This window comes from Acomys russatus, chromosome 31 (assembly GCF_903995435.1).
Source record: "Acomys russatus chromosome 31, mAcoRus1.1, whole genome shotgun sequence".
Taxonomy (NCBI): domain Eukaryota; kingdom Metazoa; phylum Chordata; class Mammalia; order Rodentia; family Muridae; genus Acomys; species Acomys russatus.
Window position 1 is genome coordinate 2694142 of NC_067167.1, and position 21668 is coordinate 2715809.

At 56.6% G+C, this 21668-nt stretch overlaps 1 protein-coding gene across 1 annotated transcript; it reads left to right on the plus strand.

Annotated features, from left to right (window-relative positions):
- The first annotated feature begins 3676 nt into the window (after positions 1-3676).
- Tle2 (TLE family member 2, transcriptional corepressor) lies at positions 3677-21451 on the plus strand. Its single transcript, XM_051172898.1, has 18 exons — positions 3677-3973; positions 4087-4184; positions 4547-4610; positions 4863-4907; positions 6603-6665; positions 9161-9235; positions 10539-10649; positions 11383-11427; positions 11846-11995; positions 14364-14502; positions 15541-15701; positions 16521-16591; positions 16741-16990; positions 18044-18291; positions 18383-18530; positions 18982-19132; positions 20262-20338; positions 21066-21451. The coding sequence occupies exons 1-18, from the start codon at positions 3950-3952 to the stop codon at positions 21171-21173; spliced, it is 2028 nt and encodes a 675-aa protein (XP_051028855.1). The 5' UTR covers positions 3677-3949; the 3' UTR covers positions 21174-21451.
- The last annotated feature ends 217 nt before the right edge of the window (positions 21452-21668 follow it).

A 21668-nucleotide genomic window follows, 5' to 3' on the forward strand; every position in this document is an offset into this window, starting at 1 on the left:
TCCCGGCTCCGAGTAGTAGCCTTTTCCCTCTCCCCGGCTTTTTAATCCACGCAGTGGATAACCGCGGAGCCTGGGCGCACCGTGGCAGGGGGCGCACTGCAAGACCAGAGCCCCACTTTACAAAGTGGGAGATCTGGGGACATGGTTAACTGCGGAAAAGTGACTCAAAGGGAGGGAGGCTCTGCGGGTGCTTGTCACTTTTGCCGGGTGTGATGGCTGTGTACCCACGGATGGGGTTCAGGCCGTCGCGAGGGAAACCCCAGATCATATCCTCCGCTTCCACGGAGGTTCACAGACTGTGCCTTCCCTGGCCACACAGCAGAGGGACAGTGGCCCCCTCCTCCAGGAAGTCCCCTAGGATCCCAGAACCAGGCCCTGCCTCTCCTGTTGTGTGTGTGTGGGGGTTCTCCTTAACCTTGGGCTCCTACAGCTGGCCTTCTGCTGGGAGGATTCAGAGGGTAGCCTTCGGCTGATCTTAGAATAAGATGGAGATAGCAGTGGGGGCGGGGGCGGCGGGAGGGGATTCCAGGAAGTGAGCGCCCAAGAGTCAGAACTCAAATTAAGTCATCCCAGAGATCGGGTGCTGAAACCGGGGCGGGAGCAGGGCGTGGCCAGCACAAATAATGCTTGGAGGGAATGTGTCCTCCGCATAATAGGGAGCCTTGGGAGGCTGTCCAGGGTCAAGTACGGAGGTTAAGGGTCTCCAGCTGGAAGGGTGTTGCGTGGGGACGGGGTTGGTCTCTGCGGAACTTGGCCTTGAACTCTCCAGTGACTTGGTGACACACACACACCTGCGATCCTGACTCACCAGCTGAGGCCAGCCTGTCCTACCGAGTGCCAGACGCTACCAATAGCAAACTAGCTTGATTTGGGGGAGATGGGGGAGGTTTGGCAAAGGCGATGGCGCAGGAAGAGGAGATTCTGGGGTGCCAGGGCCTCCAGGGGATCAGAAGTTCTCAGACCCTAAGAGCTGGGAACCCTTGGTGCCTGGGATGGCTGCCGGACATACTATTTTCTCAGACTCCCTGGGAGCCAGGAGTGTGGCGGTGTGTTCCTCAGTCTCGGCCTCAATGCCTGCTTTAGTTTTGAGCCAGGGTTGGTGTGTGTGTGTGTGTGTGTGTGTGTGTGTGTGTGTGTGTGTGTGTGTGTGTGTACTGGCCCTTATGGCCTAGGGAGGGACAGCCACAGAGACAGAACGACCTGCAAGGAAAAATGACCAGAAAAGAGTAAATCAGTCCTGCAGAAACCAGGACTGAGGGGTAAGATGATGTGTTCCGAGTACCAGGTGCTGGAAGATGCTGCAAGGGGCAGGTACCAGGAGAGGCCTTTGCAGGAGAGAATCTGAGTGCTTGGAACCGGGAAAGAATGTTCCATGTGGAAGGGACTGCTGACTGTACATCATCTGCGAAGTCCTTAAGGCTAGCCTATGCCTAGGATGCCTGAGAGCGCGGTAGTCTAGGGCTCCATCCCTGACCACGCCCCAGCCTCTCCCTAGGGGGTCCTAGGCGGGGCTCCGTCCTGACCACGCCCCCATTCCCTCAACTCGGGAATTGTCCGTGGGACTGGCGCGCTCCGAGGAGTTTACTGAAGGCTAAATCTCTGGGTCTCTTTTCCTGTCGCTTTCTGGGCCCACCATCTACAACATCAACCTCGCAGAGCCCTGTCCCACACCTATGGCACCAGTGGCTCGTGTTTGTTGCCTGCTGTCATCGCTTGCTTGTCTAAATTCTTGCTGTCTACGTGCAGCTCCTGACCGGACAGCTGTGCTCCTGGCTAGTTTGTGGCTCCTCTCCCAGTCTGATCAGAGAGCGCTCCAATCTGTCCTCTTACCCTGGAAGTCCTGGGTTTCAGCTAATACCCTCCTGCTACAGAGCCTGCCCACGAGTCCCATGAAGGCCCTTGCGCCCTGTAGTTGACTTAGCTGCCTGCCCACAGAGGTCCCAACGTTAATATGGATGCCAGGGCTTTCCCCCACGATCGTTGCTGTCCAGTGTTTACCAGTGCACAGTGGTCTACAATAGCACTGGGGTACGTTTACTGAGTGAATGATGGAGCAAATCTGAGGGGTTCTTTGTTTGTTTCTCTCTTCTTTCATCACTTTATCACCTCTTGTTTGTTTGTTTGTTTGTTTGGTTGGTTTTTGGAGGGGAGGGTTGTTTTTGCGGTTTTTTTTTTTTTTTTGAGACAGAGTTTCTCTGTAACCTTGGCTGTCCTGGACTCGCTTTGTAGACCAGGCTGACCTCAAACTCAGAGATCCACCTGCCTCTGCCTCCTGAGTGGTGGGCTCAAAAGTGTGTGCCTCCACTGCCGGCTTCGGAGGTTTCTTCTGTGTAAAACTGAATAAAGAAAGCCTGGCAGTGGTGGCGCACGCCTTTAATCGCAGCACTCGGGAGGCAGAGGCAGGTGGATCGCTGTGAGTTCAAGGTCAGCCTGGTCTACAAAGCGAGTCCAGGACAGCCAAGGCTACACAGAGAAACCCTGTCTCAAAACAAAACAAATCAAAACAAACAAACAAAAAAACTGAATAAAGAGTTGCCAGAGTTGGAAATGAAGGATGGATCCTGGAAAGGGTTCTCTGGTGACAAGTGGCTTCTTGGGTCTGGGAGATACACTTAACCTTGACCTCAGACCCGAGGGAGCCTGTGGCACAGGCCTGTTGTCCCAGCTACTACAGGGCTGAGCAGAGGATTCCAAGCTCAAGTTTTGGAGGGGGCAACAGCATCAAGGCCTTGTCTCCTAAAGTAAAAGGAGTGGAGCCCTGGCCTAGAGTCCCCAGTGAGGGGCTGGGGGCGTGGTCAGGGTGAAATCCCGGCCAGAATCCCCACCCCTGGGGGCCTGGGGGCGTGGTCAGAGGTGGAGCCCCTGCCTAAGATGTTCTGGTTCGATCCCCAGAGCTGAGGTTTTAAGTACTAAGTTTGAGGCGTCTGGCCCTCTAGGAGCTCATTCTGACGGAGGAGGTCACCCGGTCGGCTGGCGGTGGCACCAGGATGCAAGTCAGTCCTGGGCTCTGAGCCTGGCCAGGCTGTCCTGGGCCTCGTCTCTGTCCTGGTCCTCCCCGGAGTTGGGGCAGCACTGGCTTGCAAGCATAGCCTGGGTCTGCCCTTCCTGGGACAGGTATGCGTCTCTCCTTCGCGCTCAGGGGTGTTTATCCTTCATGGGCGCAGTGTCTCTAGCTCAGAGAAGCCACTTGCAGCCCCAGGGCCCCGGAAGCCCCGCACAGAGATGATTTTGATTTTGTGCCTAACTTGTTTCTCTCTCTCTCCCTCTCTCTCTCTCTCTCTCTCTCTCTCTCTCTCTCTCTCTCTCTCTCTCTCTCTCTTTCTCTCTCTCTCTCTGTTAGTGGAGGTGGGGCGGGAATACTAGGATCGAACCGAAGCCTCAGTTTCCCCCGCCGGTCTTGGGAGCGGAGGAAGCAGAGCAGGCGGGGGCGGCGGTGCCACCTTAAGGCGGGTCCCGCCCGCGGCTCCCAGCCGAGCCCCGCGGAGGGAGGCGGCTCCGCAGCCACCGCGGCCACCAGCGCCGACCCCGGGCGGCAGCCACGGACCTGCGGCGCTGACTGCAGCTGCCCCTGGGCTGGACGACCCGGGCGCGCTGGCAGGAGGTGGGGGCGCAGCGCGGGGTGCGCGTCCCTTGCCCCGGCAGGCTCTCCCTGGCTGCTCTTTCTTTGCGTAAAAAAAATCCCTCCCCCAGCTCCAGCTTCTCTCCCAGCCTTTCCAGCCTCAGTCTCGCTGCACCCCAGCTCTAGCTTAGCACCCCAAATACCACCAGCTCCGCCCCCGCACCCCACATTCTATCCCCCAGCTCTGCATCTCACATTCTACTCCCAACCTCAGCCTTGCACCCTAAATTTCTCTCTCAGCTCCACCTCTGCACCCCAGTTTTCCTCTTGCCACATCCTCAAGCCTCCACGAAGCTGGGGGGCCCCTTCTCTCACCCGTCCATCAACAGGATGTACCCCCAGGGAAGGCACCCGGTGAGTACCGAGATCCCTATCTCTGGCTGCAGGAGGTAGGGACGAGGGAGAGGTGCCCTGCCTGCTGGTGCCCTGGAACTCACCCCGGTGTCCTTCCCCTCTGTCCCTCTCAGAGCCCGCTGCAATCGGGCCAGCCTTTCAAGTTCTCAGTCCTGGAAATCTGTGACAGGATCAAAGAGGAATTCCAGTTTCTCCAAGCTCAATACCACAGGTAAGCGCCCCCCCATTCCCCCCTCCCCCGCTCTAGGCGCTGGGAAGCTACAGGGGTGTGCGAGCAGGAAGGACACCCTGGAGGGGGGTGTGGTCTCCAAGACAAGGGGCGGAGCTCACTGGGCCTACCGGAGGGCTTCCTGGCGGAGGTGGTGTTGCCAAGGTGAGGTGAGTAGGTCCTGGGAAAGCCTTCCCTGAGGAAAGCTTCGATCTCAGGAGAGTAGGCCTGGACTCGCCAAGGGCTAGCAACAATTTCCAAAGAAGTTGGCAACGCGCAGCCTCCACCTGTCCCTATGGAAACTGACCCGTGTGGGGTGTGGCAAGGCAGCCCCCCCCCCTTTTTTGTCCAATTTTCCCACCCAGCCTCAAGCTGGAGTGTGAGAAGCTGGCCAGCGAGAAGACAGAAATGCAGAGGCACTACGTGATGGTACGGGGTACCGTGTTCTCGGATAGCAGGCACTGTTTCTGTGGGTACCCCCTCCACCCGGTATTGGGGACTGCCTGCTTGTCCCATTTCTCTGAGCCCAACCCTGATCCATCTTCTTGGCTCCCCGCCTGGGTCCCCATGGGGCGCCTCTGCCCTGCCCTGACACTCCTACTCCTCGGGCTGCGCCCCCTCAGCATCCCCAGGGTGGGGTCCCCCGGCTGTCCACACTGGCCAAGATTGTGTCCTTTGCAGTACTACGAGATGTCCTACGGACTCAACATTGAGATGCACAAACAGGTGACCTGCGGGGGTGGGAGCGTCTGTGTGGGAGGGGCTTGCGGGGTGGGCGTGTCTGTGTGGGAGGGGCTAAGTACATTGACTGGAGGTGGGGGATGAGGGTGGCAGGTGAGTCCCCATGGGAGGAGATTTTACTCGACTTCTAGGGGAGGTGGCCTGAGGAGGAACAGCAGAGGGAATGGAGTGTCCCCACAGAGGAGGGCCTGGGCCATAGGCCAAGAAGGTCTTGGAGGCAACTTCCATCCCGTTAGGGACTCCGCAGTTGTGCGATAGACCCCAGTAGCCTGTGTTGGACTCTGGGAATCTGTGATGCACCAGTGAAGGTTTTAAGGACTCAAGGTTCTGAGATAGCCCTGAAGGTTCTGAGGACTCAAGGTTTTGAGACAGCCCTGAGGGTTCTGAGATAGCCCTGGAAGTTCTGAGGACTCAAGGTTCTGAGATAGCCCTGAAAAGTCTGAAGACTCAAGGTTCTGAAATAGCCCTGAAAGTTCTGAAGACTCAAGGTTCTGAGATAGCCCTGAAGGTTCTGAGGACTCTAGCTTCTGAGATAGCCCTGAAGGTTCTGAGGACTCTAGCTTCTGAGATAGCCCTGAAGGTTCTGAGATAGCCCTGGAGGTTCTGAGATAGCCCTGGAGGTTCTGAGGACTCAAGGTTCTGAGACAGTCCTGAAGGTTCTGAGGACTCAAGGTTCTGAGATAGCCCTGGAGGTTCTAAGATAGCCCTGGAGGTTCTGAGGACTCAAGGTTCTGAGACAGTCCTGAAGGTTCTGAGATAGCCTTGGAGGTTCTGAGATAGCCCTGGAGGTTCTGAGGACTCAAGGTTCTGAGACAGTCCTGAAGGTTCTGAGATAGCCCTGAAAGGTCTGAAGACTCAAGGTTCTGAGATAGCCCTGAAGGTTCTGAGATAGCCCTGGAGGTTCTGAGATAGCCTTGAAGGTTCTGAGATAGCCTTGAAGGTTCTGAGATAGCCCTGGAGGTTCTGAGGACTGCTTCCGAGATAGCGTTCCAAGTTGTAAGGTTGGTCTCATGAGCTTCTCGGGCTCCAGCATGTGGGGCTGGGTTCTGAGATAGACTCTGTGTTCTAGAGACTGATTCCAGAGGTCTGTAGTTAACCCTGGGTCCCCAACGTGGCCAGTGGCTCTAGGGGGTCCCGAGGGCTCAGAGACCTGCCGATGAATGGATTTATAGGCCATGCCCCCCACCCCATCTCACAGCAGAACTCCATGCTGGGACTCCCTGCAATTAGCTGAGTGGACTAGGAGTGTGGGGTGCTCTGCCCACCATATGCTTCCCTGGGTTTCTGTGGGTCTTGGTGCTGATGTGGGCGGTGGGAGGGCCGGGCCCCGGGTCCACCCAGTAACTGCCCTTCCCTGGAGGAGGACACAAGCCTGGTAGGGGACCAGAGGCAACCACGGAGTACCCCCAAATACTTGAGGTGGTGCGTCAGCTGGCCACACACCCTCTCTAGGGCTTCGGATCGATGAGATCTGTCGGCCTAAACTGACTTCTCTGAGGGCTTCGCTGGGGCGATCTTGAGGTGTCTGTGACTTGCAGGACATCGGCCTCCATTACCCCAAGCATCAGGAGGCCACGACTCTCCTGCCAGTCAGCTCCACAAATGCTCAGGACACCTGGGGTCGGTGATGGAGACGGCTGGCTCCCTCCAGCCCCATCTATCTTGTTGCTTCCCTGCCAGGCTGAGATCGTGAAGCGCCTCAGCGCGATCTGTGCCCAGATGGTCCCGTTCCTCACTCAAGAAGTGAGTGCGCCTGCGCAGAGCCTGTGGGGGAAGGGAAGGGGCAGGGTGGGTGTCCTGGGCCCAGGATGCGCTGTTGCAAAGGGCTCCCACACCGAGGGGACCGATGGGAGACTGGCTGAGACTGGGGACCGGGGACTTTCTGCGCCTCATGCGTCTGTGTGCACGTGCATGAGGTCAGCGTCGGTGTCCTTCCCCGGGTGCCATTCACCTTCATTTGCTTTATTACAATTTTCTGTACTTATTTAATTTTATATGTATGGGTGTTTTGCAAGTGTGTGTAGTACCCCTAGAGGCCAGAAGAGGGAGTCGGGTCCTCTGGAATTGGAGTCACAAGCGGTTTGTGTGAGTGCCAGGAATCGAACTCTGGTCCTCTGAGAGACCAGCTGGTGCTCTTAACCACTAAGCCAACCCATTAATTACCTTTCGGAAGGGGGCTCATGGGCCATAGCACACCTGTGGAGGCCAGAGGCCAACTTGCTGGAGTGGGTTTCAAGGATTGAACTGAGGTTGTAGTTCAGGCTTGGCTGCAATCATCTTCATCTTCACCTCCCGAGCCCTCTCACCACCTCACCCCTCTTTAATGGGACCGAGACTCTGACTGGCCTGGAAATCTGCCACGTTGCTGATGCTGTTTGGTCAGTGAGCTGTTTGGTCTTTTTTAGATTTTGGTTTATTTATTACATATACACTTCTGTCTGCATGTACACCCGCACACCAGAAGAGGGCACCAGATCTCACTATAGATGGTTGTGAGCCACTATGTAACCCTGGCTCGGCTCTCTGGATGCTTAGTCAGGGTGTACCTGCACTCTGCTGTGCGTGTCCCGCAGCCAGGTCTGCTGGTACAAGTCCTGGCTGTGTGACCTTCTGCAGGGCGCATGCCTCTCTGTGCTTCCCCTCTGGGTTAGCGTGTCCTGACAGTTAGGTGAGCAATGGGGGGGGGGGGCGGAGACGGGGGACACTAATCCTTACAGAATGATACTCGGTGAGATGAGCCCACAGGGGACACTCTGCAGTTCCCTGAAGTCATCAGATCCAGGCCCAGGAAGTGGGCTGGTGGGGGAGTGGGGCCCGGGAAGGGAATGGGACAGAGCTTCAGAGAGTGCAGTTGAAAAGTTCTGGAGGCTGATGGCGGGGGTGGGGGTGGGAGGGTGGGGGGGCTGGGGGATTGGGGGTGGGAGAGTTGGGGGGTGGTGTGGGCGTGGCGTGAAGCCCAGTGGTCCCGTGAGTGAGCTTCACACCTCTGAACCTCGTGTGCTTGAGAAGGCTCAGACTAGTAAACTTTGTTAGGCGTTTTTTTTTTTTTTTTTTTTAAGTACAGTGATTTTGAAAACACAAGAGTAAGCACAGACAGAGGTGAATTGGTGTCAAAGGGAGCAACTCCTCCCTCCTGCCGACCACGACCACGGGACGTTGGTGTTGGCTGTTGCCACTGCTGTGTAGAGGTGGCCCACAGGGTGGGCAGGCTGGGTACCCCACGCAGCCAGCATCGTCAGGTTTCTTCTAGGGAACCTTCTGTTCCTCCACGCCGCCCCCCCCCCCAGGGTAGGCGACAGATTGTCTTACAGTGAAGCCAGGGGCACACGTTACCACCCGACGGCCCATATGGGGCCACCAGCCATGTGTGCTGAAATTTACTGACTTCATCCATGTTTAATGTTGCGGGGCTGGATAAACATGCCGGGTGGCTTCTCTCCTAGCCTGCACACCCAGCTCTAGGCTGCTCATTCTGTGGGTGCTTGGATGTGGGTGCTTAGCATGTTGATGCTTGGTGTATAGGTACTTGGCATGTGGGTACTTAGTATGTGAGTACTTGGTATGTGGGTGCTTGGTATACAGGTGTTTGTATGTGGGTGCTTGTTTAGAACACAGTTCTGTAGGGGGGCAGAGTGTGGTGTAATACTGAGCTGCTGACAAGAGCTTGGCAGGTGGGACCCTGCCCGGCAACCCTCAGGGTCCAGGATGCCACCCACAGAGTGCAACCTGGAGCTGCAGCCCCAGAACCTGGGGAAGAGGCCCAGACTGAATTGTCACTTAAGATATTTGTAGCTGGATGCAGTGGTGGTGCATGCCTTTTATCCAGCACTCGGGAGGCAGGCAGATCTCTGTGAGTTTGAGGCCAGCCTGGTCTACAAAGCAAGTCCAGGACAGCCAAGGCTAACACAGAGCAACCGTGGTGTCTTGAATGGGGGATGGGGGTGGGGAAGGTGTATTTGTTTCTCTTTTATAAGGGGAAGAAGCAGTAAGAAACAGGACAGGAGATCCTGGGGCTGCTGTGAGACCCCACCTCAAAACACGAAGATAGCCAGCACCCACCTCCGCCTTCCAGAGAGAGAGAGAGAGAGAGAGAGAGAGAGAGAGAGAGAGAGAGAGAGAGAGAGAGAGAGAGAGAGACAGAGACAGAGACAGAGACAGAGAGAGACAGACAGACAGACAGAAGAGACAGGCTGGGGCCCCAGGACAGCCTTCTCAGCACACCCCTCCCCTCCCCCCAGCACCAGCAGCAGGTCCTCCAGGCTGTGGACAGAGCCAAGCAGGTGACCGTGGGGGAACTGAACAGCCTCCTGGGGGTGAGTCGCCCCAGCCCCGCCTAGGGGACGGACGCCCTGCTCCTGGCCCAGGCACCTAATGGGTGCTAACCTCCATGCATTCACTCATGCCCGTTCACCCCCTGCGCTCCCTTGTCCCCCCCCCACGTCGCCCCCCCCCCCCGCTATCCTCTCTCCCTTCAGCAGCAGAATCAGCTTCAGCCGCTGTCCCACGCACCCCCTGCGCCTCTCACCCCGCGCCCAGCTGGTCTGGTGGGTGCTGGGGCCACGGGGCTGCTGGCCCTGTCCGGGGCGCTGGCTGCGCAGGCCCAGCTGACGGCTGCGGCCAAGGACGACCGCGTGGGTGTGGATGCGGAGGGGTCCAGAGGTGAGTGGGAGGTCAGGGTGAAGCTCTGATGCTGGCGGGGAGGGTACCGCCCACCAGGGGCTGCAACTTGTGGGGTTCAGGTTTCCTGTTGTGTCCTTGGGGAGGGAACATCAGTAGCTCTCTTTGGGCATCTCCCTGGGATGTGGGAGGCAGGCCAGAGGATTCTGATCCGGAAGGAGCTGTTCTGTGCCCTAAGGTTCTCAACTGTTGGGTACCAACCCTGATTGTCTCTTTTCTCTCTGCTTCTGCCTGCCATCTGCCAGCGGACAGAGTTGTGAGCGGGGTGAGTGACAGCTTCGCGTGGGCTGGGGCGGCGGAGGCGGGGGCTCAGCAAGTCCCCAGCCCTCGCCACCTGGGCGCAGGATGACACCAGCGTCACCTAGGTGCTCGGCCTAGAACCCAGGGCCTGGTAGATAAGATACAACACTGTTGTTCTGAGACAGGGTCTCCCTCTGCAGCCCTAGCTTGCCTTGAGCTCACAGAGATCCTCCTGCCTCTGCCTCTAGGGCTCTGGGATAAGAATTGTATACCACCAAGCCAGCTGCAGTTTACGCAGTTTGAGGCGTGGTCTTGCTTTGTAGCCCAAACCGCACTGGGTTCGTGGCAAGCCTTCTGCGTGGTCTCTTCGGTTCTGCTGTGATGGGTTTGCCTCAGCAAGACCCCACTGTGTCCTGGTGTGAACGCACTCCTTGTCTGGCTCTGCTGAGTTTCCATCTCCAGCTCTTAGGGGTCAGCTATGGGTGTCGTGAGTCCCACCGTAATGCACTTTCACGGGACTCAGTTTCCCCATCTGTATAATAAGATTATTCATTACTCTATTAGTTTACAGAGGCAGAGAATTAAGCACCGTGGCTGAGGTAGTATCCCTGCCTAGAACCCCCCCACCTCAGTGAGGGTCACTCAGTGTTGGCTGGATAACCCACCTCACACCCTTCCCTTCTTCCTGTCTCCCTGCAGAGTGCCTCCCCCTCCCCTCCTGAGAGTCTAGCGGAAGAGGAGCATCCTAGCAGCCGAGGTGGCAATGGGAAACCGCAGAGAGCAGAAGACAAGGACCTGTCAGGGCCTTATGTGAGTTTGTGTGAGCGAAGCAGAGGACTGGGACGGACAGAGATGGACCAGACTGGCCCCTGGTCAGATCCATGGACACTCAGAATGCTCACTCTGTAGCTTTCCGTAGCCTCCCATTGTTTGTGGGGGTGTGGTCAGGGTGGAGCCCCGCCTAGAATCCCCCAGTGAGGGGGCTGGGGGCGTGGTCAGGGTGGAGCCCCGCCTAGAATCCCCCAGTGAGGGGCTGGGGGCGTGGTCAGGGTGGAGTCCCGCCTAGAATGCCCCAGAGAGGGGCTGGAGACATGATTTAGCACAAGGGAAGGTGCACTTGGCGGGAAATTGGGAGACAGCAATTCTGCAGAATTCAATTCAGGTTGCATCTGTGGCCTCTTCCGGCGGATCCAAGTGTGGTCTGTCTTGCTGTCTAGGTCAGGAATCAGGTCCAGCATCTGGGATTGAACATGGAACTTGGTGTTCCTGCCGAGGGCAGTAGGAGCCAGAGAGGGTTAATAGAGCTGAGGTAGGGAGGTTGAAGGGAGCCTCCCTGTGCAAGCTTGGTCAGGCTCCCTTAAGGCCGAGAGGCTTGAGTGTGTGAGCTGAGGGGGAGCGGTGTGGGGGTTGAGGTGTGTCAGAGATGGATAGACAGACCTGCCTGAGAGATTAGTTGTGTTGAGTTGAGGTGAGGAGAGCGCGCTGGGCAGGGGTGTCCAGGCAGGGGCATGAATGAAACTGGGTGCTCTCCGTCCTCCCCTAGGAAAGTGACGAAGACAAAAGTGATTTTAATCTGGTAGTGGATGAGGTGAGGCGACGGGGGTGGGGGGGTGGGATGGGGGTGGGGGGGTGGGGAGGGGAAGCGGGGGTTGTGGTGGGGGGGTGGGATGGGGGATGGGGGGAAGCGGGGGTTGTGGTGGGGGGGTGGGATGGGGGTGGGGGGGTGGGGGGAAAGCGGGGGTTGTGGTGGGGGGGTGGGGGGGTGGGCAAGGGAGGGGCTGAGGGAAGGAATTCCTGGCCATCCCTGGTGCACTCAGACTGGGGGCATGTGGAGCAGGCATACCTTGTCACAGCAGAGGTGGGGAAATCGAGGCCCACAGAACAGTGAAGTGGGCTACCCACAGATTCCCCAGAAATGAGGCGGAGGCCACCCGTCTCCCATGGAGTGGGGTGCCACATGGTGGCTATGGGAATCTCCCCACTCAATAACACCTTCTCGAAATCAGGACCAACCCTCTGAGCCCCCCAGTCCTGTGACCACCCCCTGTGGAAAGGCACCTCTCTGCATCCCTGCCCGAAGGGACCTCACCGACAGTCCAGCCTCCTTGGCCTCCAGTTTGGGCTCACCGCTCCCCAGAAGCAAAGACTTAGCCCTGGTAAGGAAGAGAGGTGTGTGTGAAACTCCTTTTATTCATCCGAGGGTGGCCTAGAAACAGATACAGGCAATGAGCAAATCAGCTAGGCTTGGGCAACGTGGCTTTCTCATATTCCTTTTTGTTTGCTTACTTTCATTGTGTTTGGGGTTTTTTTTGTTTTGTTTTGTTCTGGAGACAATATTTCTTGGCCTCCAGCTCTTCCTATAGTGTTGGATCCTCCTGCCTCTGCCTCCTCAGGACTGGCTGGCAGCTAGCTGCCTTACCACACCTGACTTTTTTCTCGTAACTCTTTGGGCCTCTCCTCTCCCCATCCAGAAGACTCTGCTGAACCTCAGGAAATATTTTAAAAGCAACTTGGTGACCAAGCTGGGCCAAGAAATAGGACATCAAGTGGGGTCACTCACTTCTTGCAATGGTGGGACCCCCCCCTGTCATCCCCAGCATTGGCTCCTGGCTGGTCTGAAGCTTGGTCCCCAGCAGAGGCCTCCCCAGCTCTGCCCTAGATGGCCCCCTGGAAACTGGCTCCCTCCCTGGGTCTTCCCCAGACATGCTGCCCTCCACTTTACCCAAGGAGAGAGGTGATGTTTCTAGCCTCCCCGCCCCCCTGCTGGTTGCCATGGCAACAGCCAACCGGGTTATCTAATCCCCTACCCACCCAGAGAGATTTTAGGGGTGCAGCGCTGCTTTAGCTGGTTGGGGAAGCCCCCCAATGATGTCCCTCAGCCCATCAGGGTCACTTCAGTGTGGGGATCTGTCACCCTGTGTGAGGAGACAGACACAGGTCAGAAAGCAAGGGAGTCGCCCTGCGGTGGCTCCTCCAGGCTGGAGGATCTGGAATCCAAAGTCAGTTTAGGGCTAGCCTCAGATACCTGGCCCCTGTCTCACAAAACAGCCCTCCAAAAAGCAGAGGCTTGACTAGCAGCCCCCTTGGGGAGGAACAAAGGTGGGTGACACACCTCACCTGGGGCTGAGGATCCCTCTTGGGCCAAAGGTCCACTGCTCTCGCAGCCTGTGATTTTCTTACTGGTTTTTGAGACATGGTCTCATGCTATAGACCAGGCTGGCCTGGAACTCACAGAGGTCCACCTGCCTCTGCTCTGGAGAGCTTGCACACCACATGTGGCAGTCTCTAAACGAAAACTTTAAAGAAATATTTTTTAAATTAATTAATTAATTTTGATACAGTGCTTTGCCTGCATGAACACCCACAGGCCAGAAGAGGGCACTAGATCTCATTTTAGATGGTTGTGAGCCACCATGTGGTTGCTGGGAACTGAATGCAGGACCTCTGGAAAAGCAGTCAGTGCTCTTAACCTCAGAGCCATCTCTCCAGCCCCGTTAAAACATTCTTAAAAGCCAGGTGGCAGTGGTGATTCACACCTTTAATCCCAGCACTAGGGAAGCAGAGGTAGGTGGATCTCTGCGAGTTCGAGGCCAGCCTGGTCTACAGAGTGAGTCCAGGACAGTCAAGGCTACACAGAGAGACCCTGTCTGGAAAAACAAAAAATTTAAAAAATTAAAACAAAAAAAAAAAAGCGTGTGTGCACACAAGTGCCATAGTGTGCACGTGAGGTCAGAGGTCAGCTCTGGGGAGTCCCTCCTCTCCTACCGTGTGGATTCTGGGGATTGAGCACAGTTGTCATGCTTGGCTGCAGTCCCCTTTCCGTCCTGAGCCGTGCTGCCAGCCCAGTGACCTCTGTCTGTTGCTTTCTCTGTGTCCGTCACTGTCCCCAAGAGTCTCCATCTCTATGCACGAAACCTCTGCTGTGACCCAGTTCACACCCACACTCCCGAGGGTGTATTCACACCATTGACCTAGGCCCATCCGGCTTTCCTGTGTGTGAGAAATGAGCTGGCTGCTGCTCGTGTGTGTGCACACATGTGTATGTCTGTGTGTATGTGTCTACATGTGTCTGAGTGTGTCTGTGTTTGTGTTTTTCCGTATGCGTGTGTGTGTCTTTGTGTCTGTGTGTGTCTGTGTATGTGTCTACATATCTGTCTTGAGTGTGTTTCTTTGTGTTTCTGTGTGTGCATGTCCGTGTTTTCATGTGTGTGTCTGTTTATGTATCTGCATATGTGTCCGTGAGTGTGTGTATGTGCATGTCTGCATATGTGTCTTTGCGTGTGTCTGTGTATCTGTGTGTGTGTGTGTGCATGTCTGTGTGTGCGTCTACATATGTGTCTGTGTGAGTGTTTGCATCTGTATGCATGTCTGTTTGCATGCCTATGTGTGTGTCTGCATATGTGTCTGTGTGTGTGCGCATGTCTGTGTATATATATGCGTATCTGTGTGTGTGTGTGTGTCTGTGTGTGTGCCCTCACTCCCCTCGGCTGGCTTCAGAGTGGCCCCTGCTCTCTTTCTCCACAGAGTGATCTTCCCGCGGGCACTCCTGCCTCCAGGTCAGGTGGCCCCTCTCCACCTCAGGACTCGTCCACCCCGGGGCCCAGCTCGTCCAGTCACCTCTGCCAGGTGGCAGCCCAGGCAGCACCATCCACAGACAGTGTTGGTGAGTCCCACATCGCCAGCACACCTCTTCTGGGGACTCCCCAAAACAGAAAGGAAGAGAGTTGGCCATGCCTGTAATCCCAGGCGGGCCTCTGTGAGTTCGAGGCCAACCTGGGCTATAATGAATATAATATAAATAAAGGGAGGGCTGGAGAGCTATCTCAGTGGTTAAGAGCACCGCCTGCTCTTCCAAAGGACCTGGGTTCAATTCCCAGCACCCACATGGCAGCTCACAACTGTCTGTAACTCCAAGATCTGATACCCTCACACCAATGCACATAAATTAAAAAAAAAAAAAAAAAAAAAAAAAGCTGGGTGGTGGTGGTGCACACCTTTAATCCCAGCACTCGGGAGGCAGAGGCAGGTGGCTCACTGTGAGTTTAAGGCCAGCCTGGTCTACAAAGTGAGTCCAGGACAATCAAGGCTACATAGAGAAACCCTGCCTCAAAATAATAATAATAATAATAATAATAATAATAATAATAATAATAATAATAATAATAATAATAATAATAAAAGGTGAGTGAGGCTGATGGCTGGGGCCTCTGACCTCAGATTACTACCTAGAATGTCCTTTAACCCCAGGTGTCTTTTGCCCCCCTGCGGGCCTCAGTTTCCTTCTTGTTGCTACTGCTTAAGAGAGAAAACTGCACAACACTTGGGAGGCAGAGGCAGACAGATCGCTGTGAGTTTGAGACCAGCTTGGTCTATAAAGTGAGTCCAGGACAGCCAACCCTACACAGAAAGATTCTGTCTTGAAAACAAAAACAAAAACAGAAAGAGAGAGAGAGAGAGAGAGAGAGAGAGAGAGAGAGAGAGAGAGAGAACAAAGGCCAGAGTCAAGTGTAACAATTGTGAGACAAGAGTGGACTTTAGTTAGCTGTGTGACCTCAGGTTTGTCGCCCAACCTCTCTGTGCTGGTCTGGTTTTTTTCTCCCCTGGGTCTGGGGTTTTGAAGGATGTGTAGGAGTTCACTGGGTGGAAGCCAGGAAAAGCGGGGCTTGCGTATGTGAATGTATGTCCTGTCCTTCTCACTCAGCCCTGAGGAGTCCCCTGACCCTGTCCAGCCCTTTCTCCTCGTCCTTCAGCCTGGGCTCCCACAGCACCCTCAACGGGGACCTCTCCATGCCCGGCTCCTATGTCAGCCTCCACCTGTCCCCCCAGGTCAGCAACTCTGTCGTGTACGGCCGCTCACCCCTGGTGAGTCCTCAGGGTACAGACCCACCAGGATGGTCCGCGGAGCCCAGGGGTGGAGGTGGGGGGGCATGGGGAGAAACCGGAGCTCCGTGGCACGCACAGAGTCCTGGGTGCCATCCCTAGCACCATAGAAACCTTCACCCCAGCACCTGGGAGGCTAAGGCAGGAGGATCAGGAGTTCAAAGCCAGCCCATACCACATAAGCCAATATTTAAAAAAAAAAAAAAAGAATGTGGCCGGGCGTGGTGGTGCACGCCTTTAATCCCAGCACTTGGGAGGCAGAGGCAGGTGGATTGCTATGAGCTGGAGGCCAGCCTGGTCTACAAAGTGAGTCCAGGACAGCCAGGGCTACACAGAGAGACCCTGTCTTGAAAAACCAAAAAGAAAAAAAAGAAAAAAAGCCGGGCGTGGTGGTGCACGCCTTTAATCCCAGCACTCGGGAGGCAGAGGCAGGCGGATCGCTGTGAGTTCGAGGCCAGCCTGGTCTACAAAGCGAGTCCATGATGGCCAAGGCTACACAGAGAAACCCTGTCTCGAAAAACCAAAAAAAAAAAAAGGGGGGGGGGTAAGGCCTGGTCCAAACTGTGTGGGGGCAGATGACTCAGGGGCCTCAGCCCATCACTCAAGTTAGCCCCTGCCACTGTGGGGCAGAACAAAAGGAGTGAGGCTGGGTTACAGAGCCTGAACTAGGAGGCTATTTTAAAAAGTCCAAGTAGCCATCTTCCAATCTTTTTTGCTTGATTCGGGAGGTTCACGGGCTGGGGCCTCGGTGAGGGGTTGCTGGGCGCCCGTGTCCTGGGACACTTTTCTGGCCTCCAGCAGATGGCCTTTGAGTCACACCCGCATCTCCGAGGCTCGTCCATCTCTTTGCCTGGCATCCCCGGAGCTAAGCCGTGAGTAGCGCGTGGGCTGCACTGTCTCCAGGGTGCGTGGGAGGCGTGTGTCCCTTCTTCCTGAGAACACGGCTGTGTTAGGCAGCCCGCCCTGTGCTGGGGTGGGGTCGGGTGAGCCACCCACTCACCTGTCTCTGCGGCCTCCGCAGCGCTTATTCCTTCCACGTGTCTGCGGACGGCCAGATGCAGCCGGTGCCCTTCCCGTCTGATGCGCTGGTGGGCACAGGCATCCCTCGCCACGCGCGGCAGCTGCACACGCTGGCCCACGGTGAGGTGGTGTGTGCGGTCACGATCAGCGGCTCCACACAGCACGTGTACACAGGAGGCAAAGGCTGCGTAAAGGTGTGGGACGTGGGCCAGCCAGGCAGCAAGACACCTGTGGCACAGCTGGATTGCCTGGTGAGGGCGGGGTCTGTGGTGTCAGGGCGGGGTCTGTAGTGTCAGGGCAGGTCTATATGGTCAGGGTGGGGTCTGTAGTGTCAGGGCGGGGTCTGTAGGGCCAGGGTGGGGTCTATATGGTCAGGGCGAGGAGTCTGTAGGGTCAGGGTGGGGTCTCTGGTGTCAGGGCGTGGTCTGTAGGGTTAGGGCGGGGCCTGTAGTGTAAGGGTGGGTCTATATGGTCAGGGTGGGGTCTATAGTGTCAGGGCGGGGTCTGTGGTATCAGGGCAGGTCTATATGGTCAGGGGCGGGGTCTGTGGTGTCAGGGCGGGTCTATAGGGTCAGGGCAGGGTCTGTAGGGTCAGGGCGGGGTCTGTAGGGTCTGGGTGGGGTCTGTGGTGTCAGGGCGTGGTCTGTGGTATCAGGGCAGGTCTATATGGTCAGGGGCGGGGTCTGTGGTGTCAGGGCGGGTCTATAGGGTCAGGGCAGGGTCTATAGGGTCAGGGCGGGGTCTATATGGTCAGGGCGGGGTCTGTGGTGTCAGGGTGTGGTCTGTAGTGTCAGGGCAGGGTCTGTAGGGTCAGGGCAGGTCTATAGGGTCAGAGCGAGGTCTGTAGTATCAGGGCGGGGTCTGTAGGGCCAAGGTGGGGTCTATATGGTCAGGGCGGGGAGTCTGTAGGGTCAGGGTGGGGTCTCTGGTGTCAGGGCGTGGTCTGTAGGTTCAGGGCGGGGTCTGTAGTGTAAGGGTGGGTCTATATGGTCAGGGCGGGGTCTGTAGGGTCAGGGCTGGGTCTGTAGTATCAGGGCGGGTCTATAGGGTCAGGGAGGGGTCTGTAGTGTCAGGGCGGGTCTATAGGGTCAGGGAGGAGTCTGTAGTGTCAGGGTGTAGTGCCTGAGGGTTAGGGCAGGGTCTTTAGGGTCAGAGTGAGGTCTATAGGGTCAGGATGGAGTTTAGAGTCAGGGCAGGGCCGGGAGGGGTCTGTAGGGTCAGGGCGGGGCCTACAGTAGCAAGTGGGTCTGTGGAGACCTTGGAGGAGTGCCAACCCCACCCTGGCCTGCTTCTTGCCATGGCAGAACCGGGACAACTACATCCGCTCCTGTAAGCTGCTACCTGACGGGCAGAGCCTGATCGTAGGAGGCGAGGCCAGCACCCTGTCCATTTGGGATCTGGCAGCACCCACACCGCGCATCAAGGCCGAGCTGACCTCATCCGCCCCGGCCTGCTACGCACTGGCTGTCAGCCCCGATGCCAAGGTCTGTTTCTCCTGCTGCAGCGACGGCAACATCGTGGTCTGGGACCTGCAGAACCAGGCCATGGTCAGGTGTGCGTGGTGGCCCCGGGGGCGTGGGGGGGAGAGGGCGGGGTGCACAGGTGGCTGTGGGCGTGGACGCCTGCCTCCCCCCCGCCCCCAGACAGTTCCAGGGCCACACGGATGGGGCCAGCTGCATCGATATATCGGACTATGGGACCAGGCTGTGGACTGGGGGCCTGGACAACACGGTTCGCTGCTGGGACCTGCGCGAGGGCCGCCAGCTTCAGCAACATGACTTCAGCTCCCAGGTGCACCCACAATCCCCAGCCCTCCCAGGCCTGGAACAGGGTGTCTGTGGAGACCGCTTGGTGGATGAATGGATAAATTGTTTGCCTAGCTAGCATGAGGACTCGAGTTCAAATTCCTAGAACCAACATAAGAAGCTAGTTAAAGTTAACAGGCAAAAAGGAACCTGCCTGTGCGTGGCGGTGGTGGCAGCGCACGCCTTTAATCCCAGCACTTGGGAGGCAGAGGCAGGTGGATCTTTGTGAGTTCAGCCTGATCTACATAGTGAGTTCCAGGATGGCCAGAGTTGCACAGGGAGACCTCCATTTCAAATATCCATCGGTCAGAACCCTGAGCCACCTGTGTGGCTCCCTCTACCCAGAACGCTGTGTTTCTCATCCTTATGTGGGGCGCCCCTGGGCCTCCGGCATCATGCGCGACCCTGGGGTCTCAGCACTGTCTCTCTTGCCCTAGATTTTCTCGCTGGGCCACTGTCCCAACCAGGACTGGCTGGCCGTGGGGATGGAGAGCAGTCACGTGGAGGTCTTGCACGTGCGCAAGCCCGAGAAGTACCAGCTGCGCTTGCACGAGAGCTGCGTGTTGTCGCTCAAGTTCGCGTCCTGTGGTACAGGCCCTGGAGACCCTGTGGGGCAGGGGGCAGTAGAGGGAGGGAAGATGCTACACACCACGCCCTTAATCCCCGCACTCGGGAGGCAGAGGCAGGGCGGACCGCTGTGACTTCGAGGCCAGCCTGGTCTCCAAAGTGAGTCCGGGACAGCCAAGGCCACACAGAGAAACCCTGTCTCAAAAACCAAACCAAACCAAACTAAAAAGACAATGACTTACTCAGGCCTGTCTACCCAGCCACTGTCTAAACCGGTCAAAGCCAGTTTAGATAAATGCCCCCCCCCCCACACAGATGTCTCAAAAAAGAAAAAAGGACAGACTAGGTGAGGTGACACAAACCTTTAAGCACTTTAATCCCAGCACTCTGTGGGGGCAGAGGCAGAGGCATCGCAGTGAGTTTGAGGCTAGCCTGGTCTACAGAGTGAATTCTCACTCCGTGTTGACCTCTGGCCTCCACACACCAAAGATAAAACAATTGCTTAAAAAACACAACGTTAGCCGGGTGTGGTGGCGCACACCTGTAATCCCAGCACTCGGGAGGCAGAGATGGATGGATCACTGTGAGTTCGAGGCTAGCCTGGTCTACAAAGCGAGTCCAGGACAGCCAAGGCTACACAGAGAAACCCTGTCTCAAAAACAAAAACACAATGTTTAGCCAGGTGTTGTGGTGCATACCTTTAATCCCAACACTTGGGAGGCAGAGATGGACGGATCTCTGAGTTCGAGGCCAACCTAGACTACAAAGCGAGTCTAGGACAGCCAGGGCTACAGAGAAACCCTGTCTCGAAAAACAAAAACAACAACAAACCCACACGCACAATGTTTTCCTCGCTAGCTGACAATTTTGGTTTTTCTTTGAGACAGGGTGTTGTCCCCGAGAAGCCTAGGTTGCCTTCAAACTCACAGCAATCCTCTTGCCTCAGCCTCCCCATCCATGGCATCCATGGAGAAAGGTAGGCAGCTGTCTGGTGCTTGACTGGCAGTGCTCAGCTTTTGTCACCACAAAGTAGTAGGCTGGGGTGGTTCGAAGCGTTTGGGCACTGAGGCGCCTGGAGTTAGGTAAGCCCTGTGCTGAGAGGGCCTGGCCCCTCTCCCACTACCACCCTGTCTCTGTCCCCCTTCCCCAGGACGCTGGTTTGTGAGCACAGGCAAGGACAACTTGCTCAATGCCTGGAGGACACCCTACGGGGCCAGCATTTTCCAGGTACCCCACCTTCCCCGCCTGGTGGCCGTCTCTGCGTTGTCTGTTCCCGACACGTCCTGTTATGGAGCCCCAGACTTTGGGCTTCTCACTGAGCACACCGTCCCCAGGGTCCCCTCTATGTCATCACGTAGCAAGCGCCAGAGCCCTGCTCCAGTTCATGGTTGGGTGAGAGAGATTTTAGGAAGAGAAGGGGACACTGTGTGCTTCGGGGGAGCTCTTTCCCTGGAGGCTTTTTATACGCCTGCTTGAGTGCACAGCCACGTCTCCCTCTGTGAAGTGATTTCGGACCTCACATTTCTGCCTCAGTTGCCAGAGTGTGGGGTGGCGGGCTATAGCTGGAGCCACGGCTTCCCGTGTTTTTGGGGAACCTTCTCCCCACTCAGCCCCAGGCTTCAATGGCAGTTACTAAGTCTCTTGAACCTTCTGTGGACATGCCACAGCGGTCTTTCAAATTCCCCATCTTCCTCATCCACCACAGACCCCGGAGCCTCCATCCGTTATTTTTAGTTAAGACTCTTTGGTGACGTGAGATCCCTTTATGTCAAACCCTTCACGTGTCAGGGATGCCACTGTCCCCGCCAACCCACCCCCACCTCCGGACATAGGGACAGGCGCCCACCCTAACCCACACCCCTGAGTCTTTACTGTCCCCCAAGCCCCACCCTCCAGCCTGTGAACTTGGTGTGGTGGTGACATGTGGCCGCCCTTCACCTCTCTTTTCTATCAGTCCAAAGAGTGCTCTTCTGTGTTGAGCTGCGACATTTCCAGGAACAATAAATACATCGTGACAGGCTCAGGGGACAAGAAGGCCACTGTGTATGAGGTGGTGTACTGAGCCCATCTGCCTGCACCTCCAGATCATACGCCCTGGATGGCCACATAGACGCAGTTCCTTCTGGGTACACCCCGGCTTGCCCCCTCCCTCCCAGCCTGGGGGCCTGGGGAAATACAACATTTATCAACTCACTTTCCTTTTGTGTGTGCATCCAGCGTGCAGAAGCAAGGGGGCCCAGGTGGGTGTCAGCCTCTGTTGCTCTCTCACCCTGCTTTTCACACAGGGTTTGGACCTCACTCACCAGGCAGGTGGGTCAGCAAGCCCCTGGTCTCCTCCTGTCTCCACTTACACCCAAAGCTGGGTCAGGCGTTCGTTTTTTGTTTGTTTTTCGAGACAAAAGAGTTTCTCTGTGTAGCCTTGTCTGTCCTGGACTAGCTTTGTGGACCAGGCTGGCCTCGAACTCGAAGCGAAACGCCTGCCTCTGCCTCCCGCGTGCTGGGCTTAAAGGCGTGCGCCACCATGTCCAGCCTGGATCAGGGGTTCAAACCCAAGTCC

Excerpts from the sequence above, each read along its gene's own strand:
- Tle2 (XM_051172898.1), top strand. The coding sequence starts at position 3,950 with ATGTACCCCCAGGGAAGGCACCCG. Across the intron at positions 14,503-15,540 it reads ACCATCCACAGACAGTGTTG|CCCTGAGGAGTCCCCTGACC; the intron begins GTGAGTCCCACA and ends CTTCTCACTCAG. Across the intron at positions 18,531-18,981 it reads AACATGACTTCAGCTCCCAG|ATTTTCTCGCTGGGCCACTG; the intron begins GTGCACCCACAA and ends CTCTTGCCCTAG.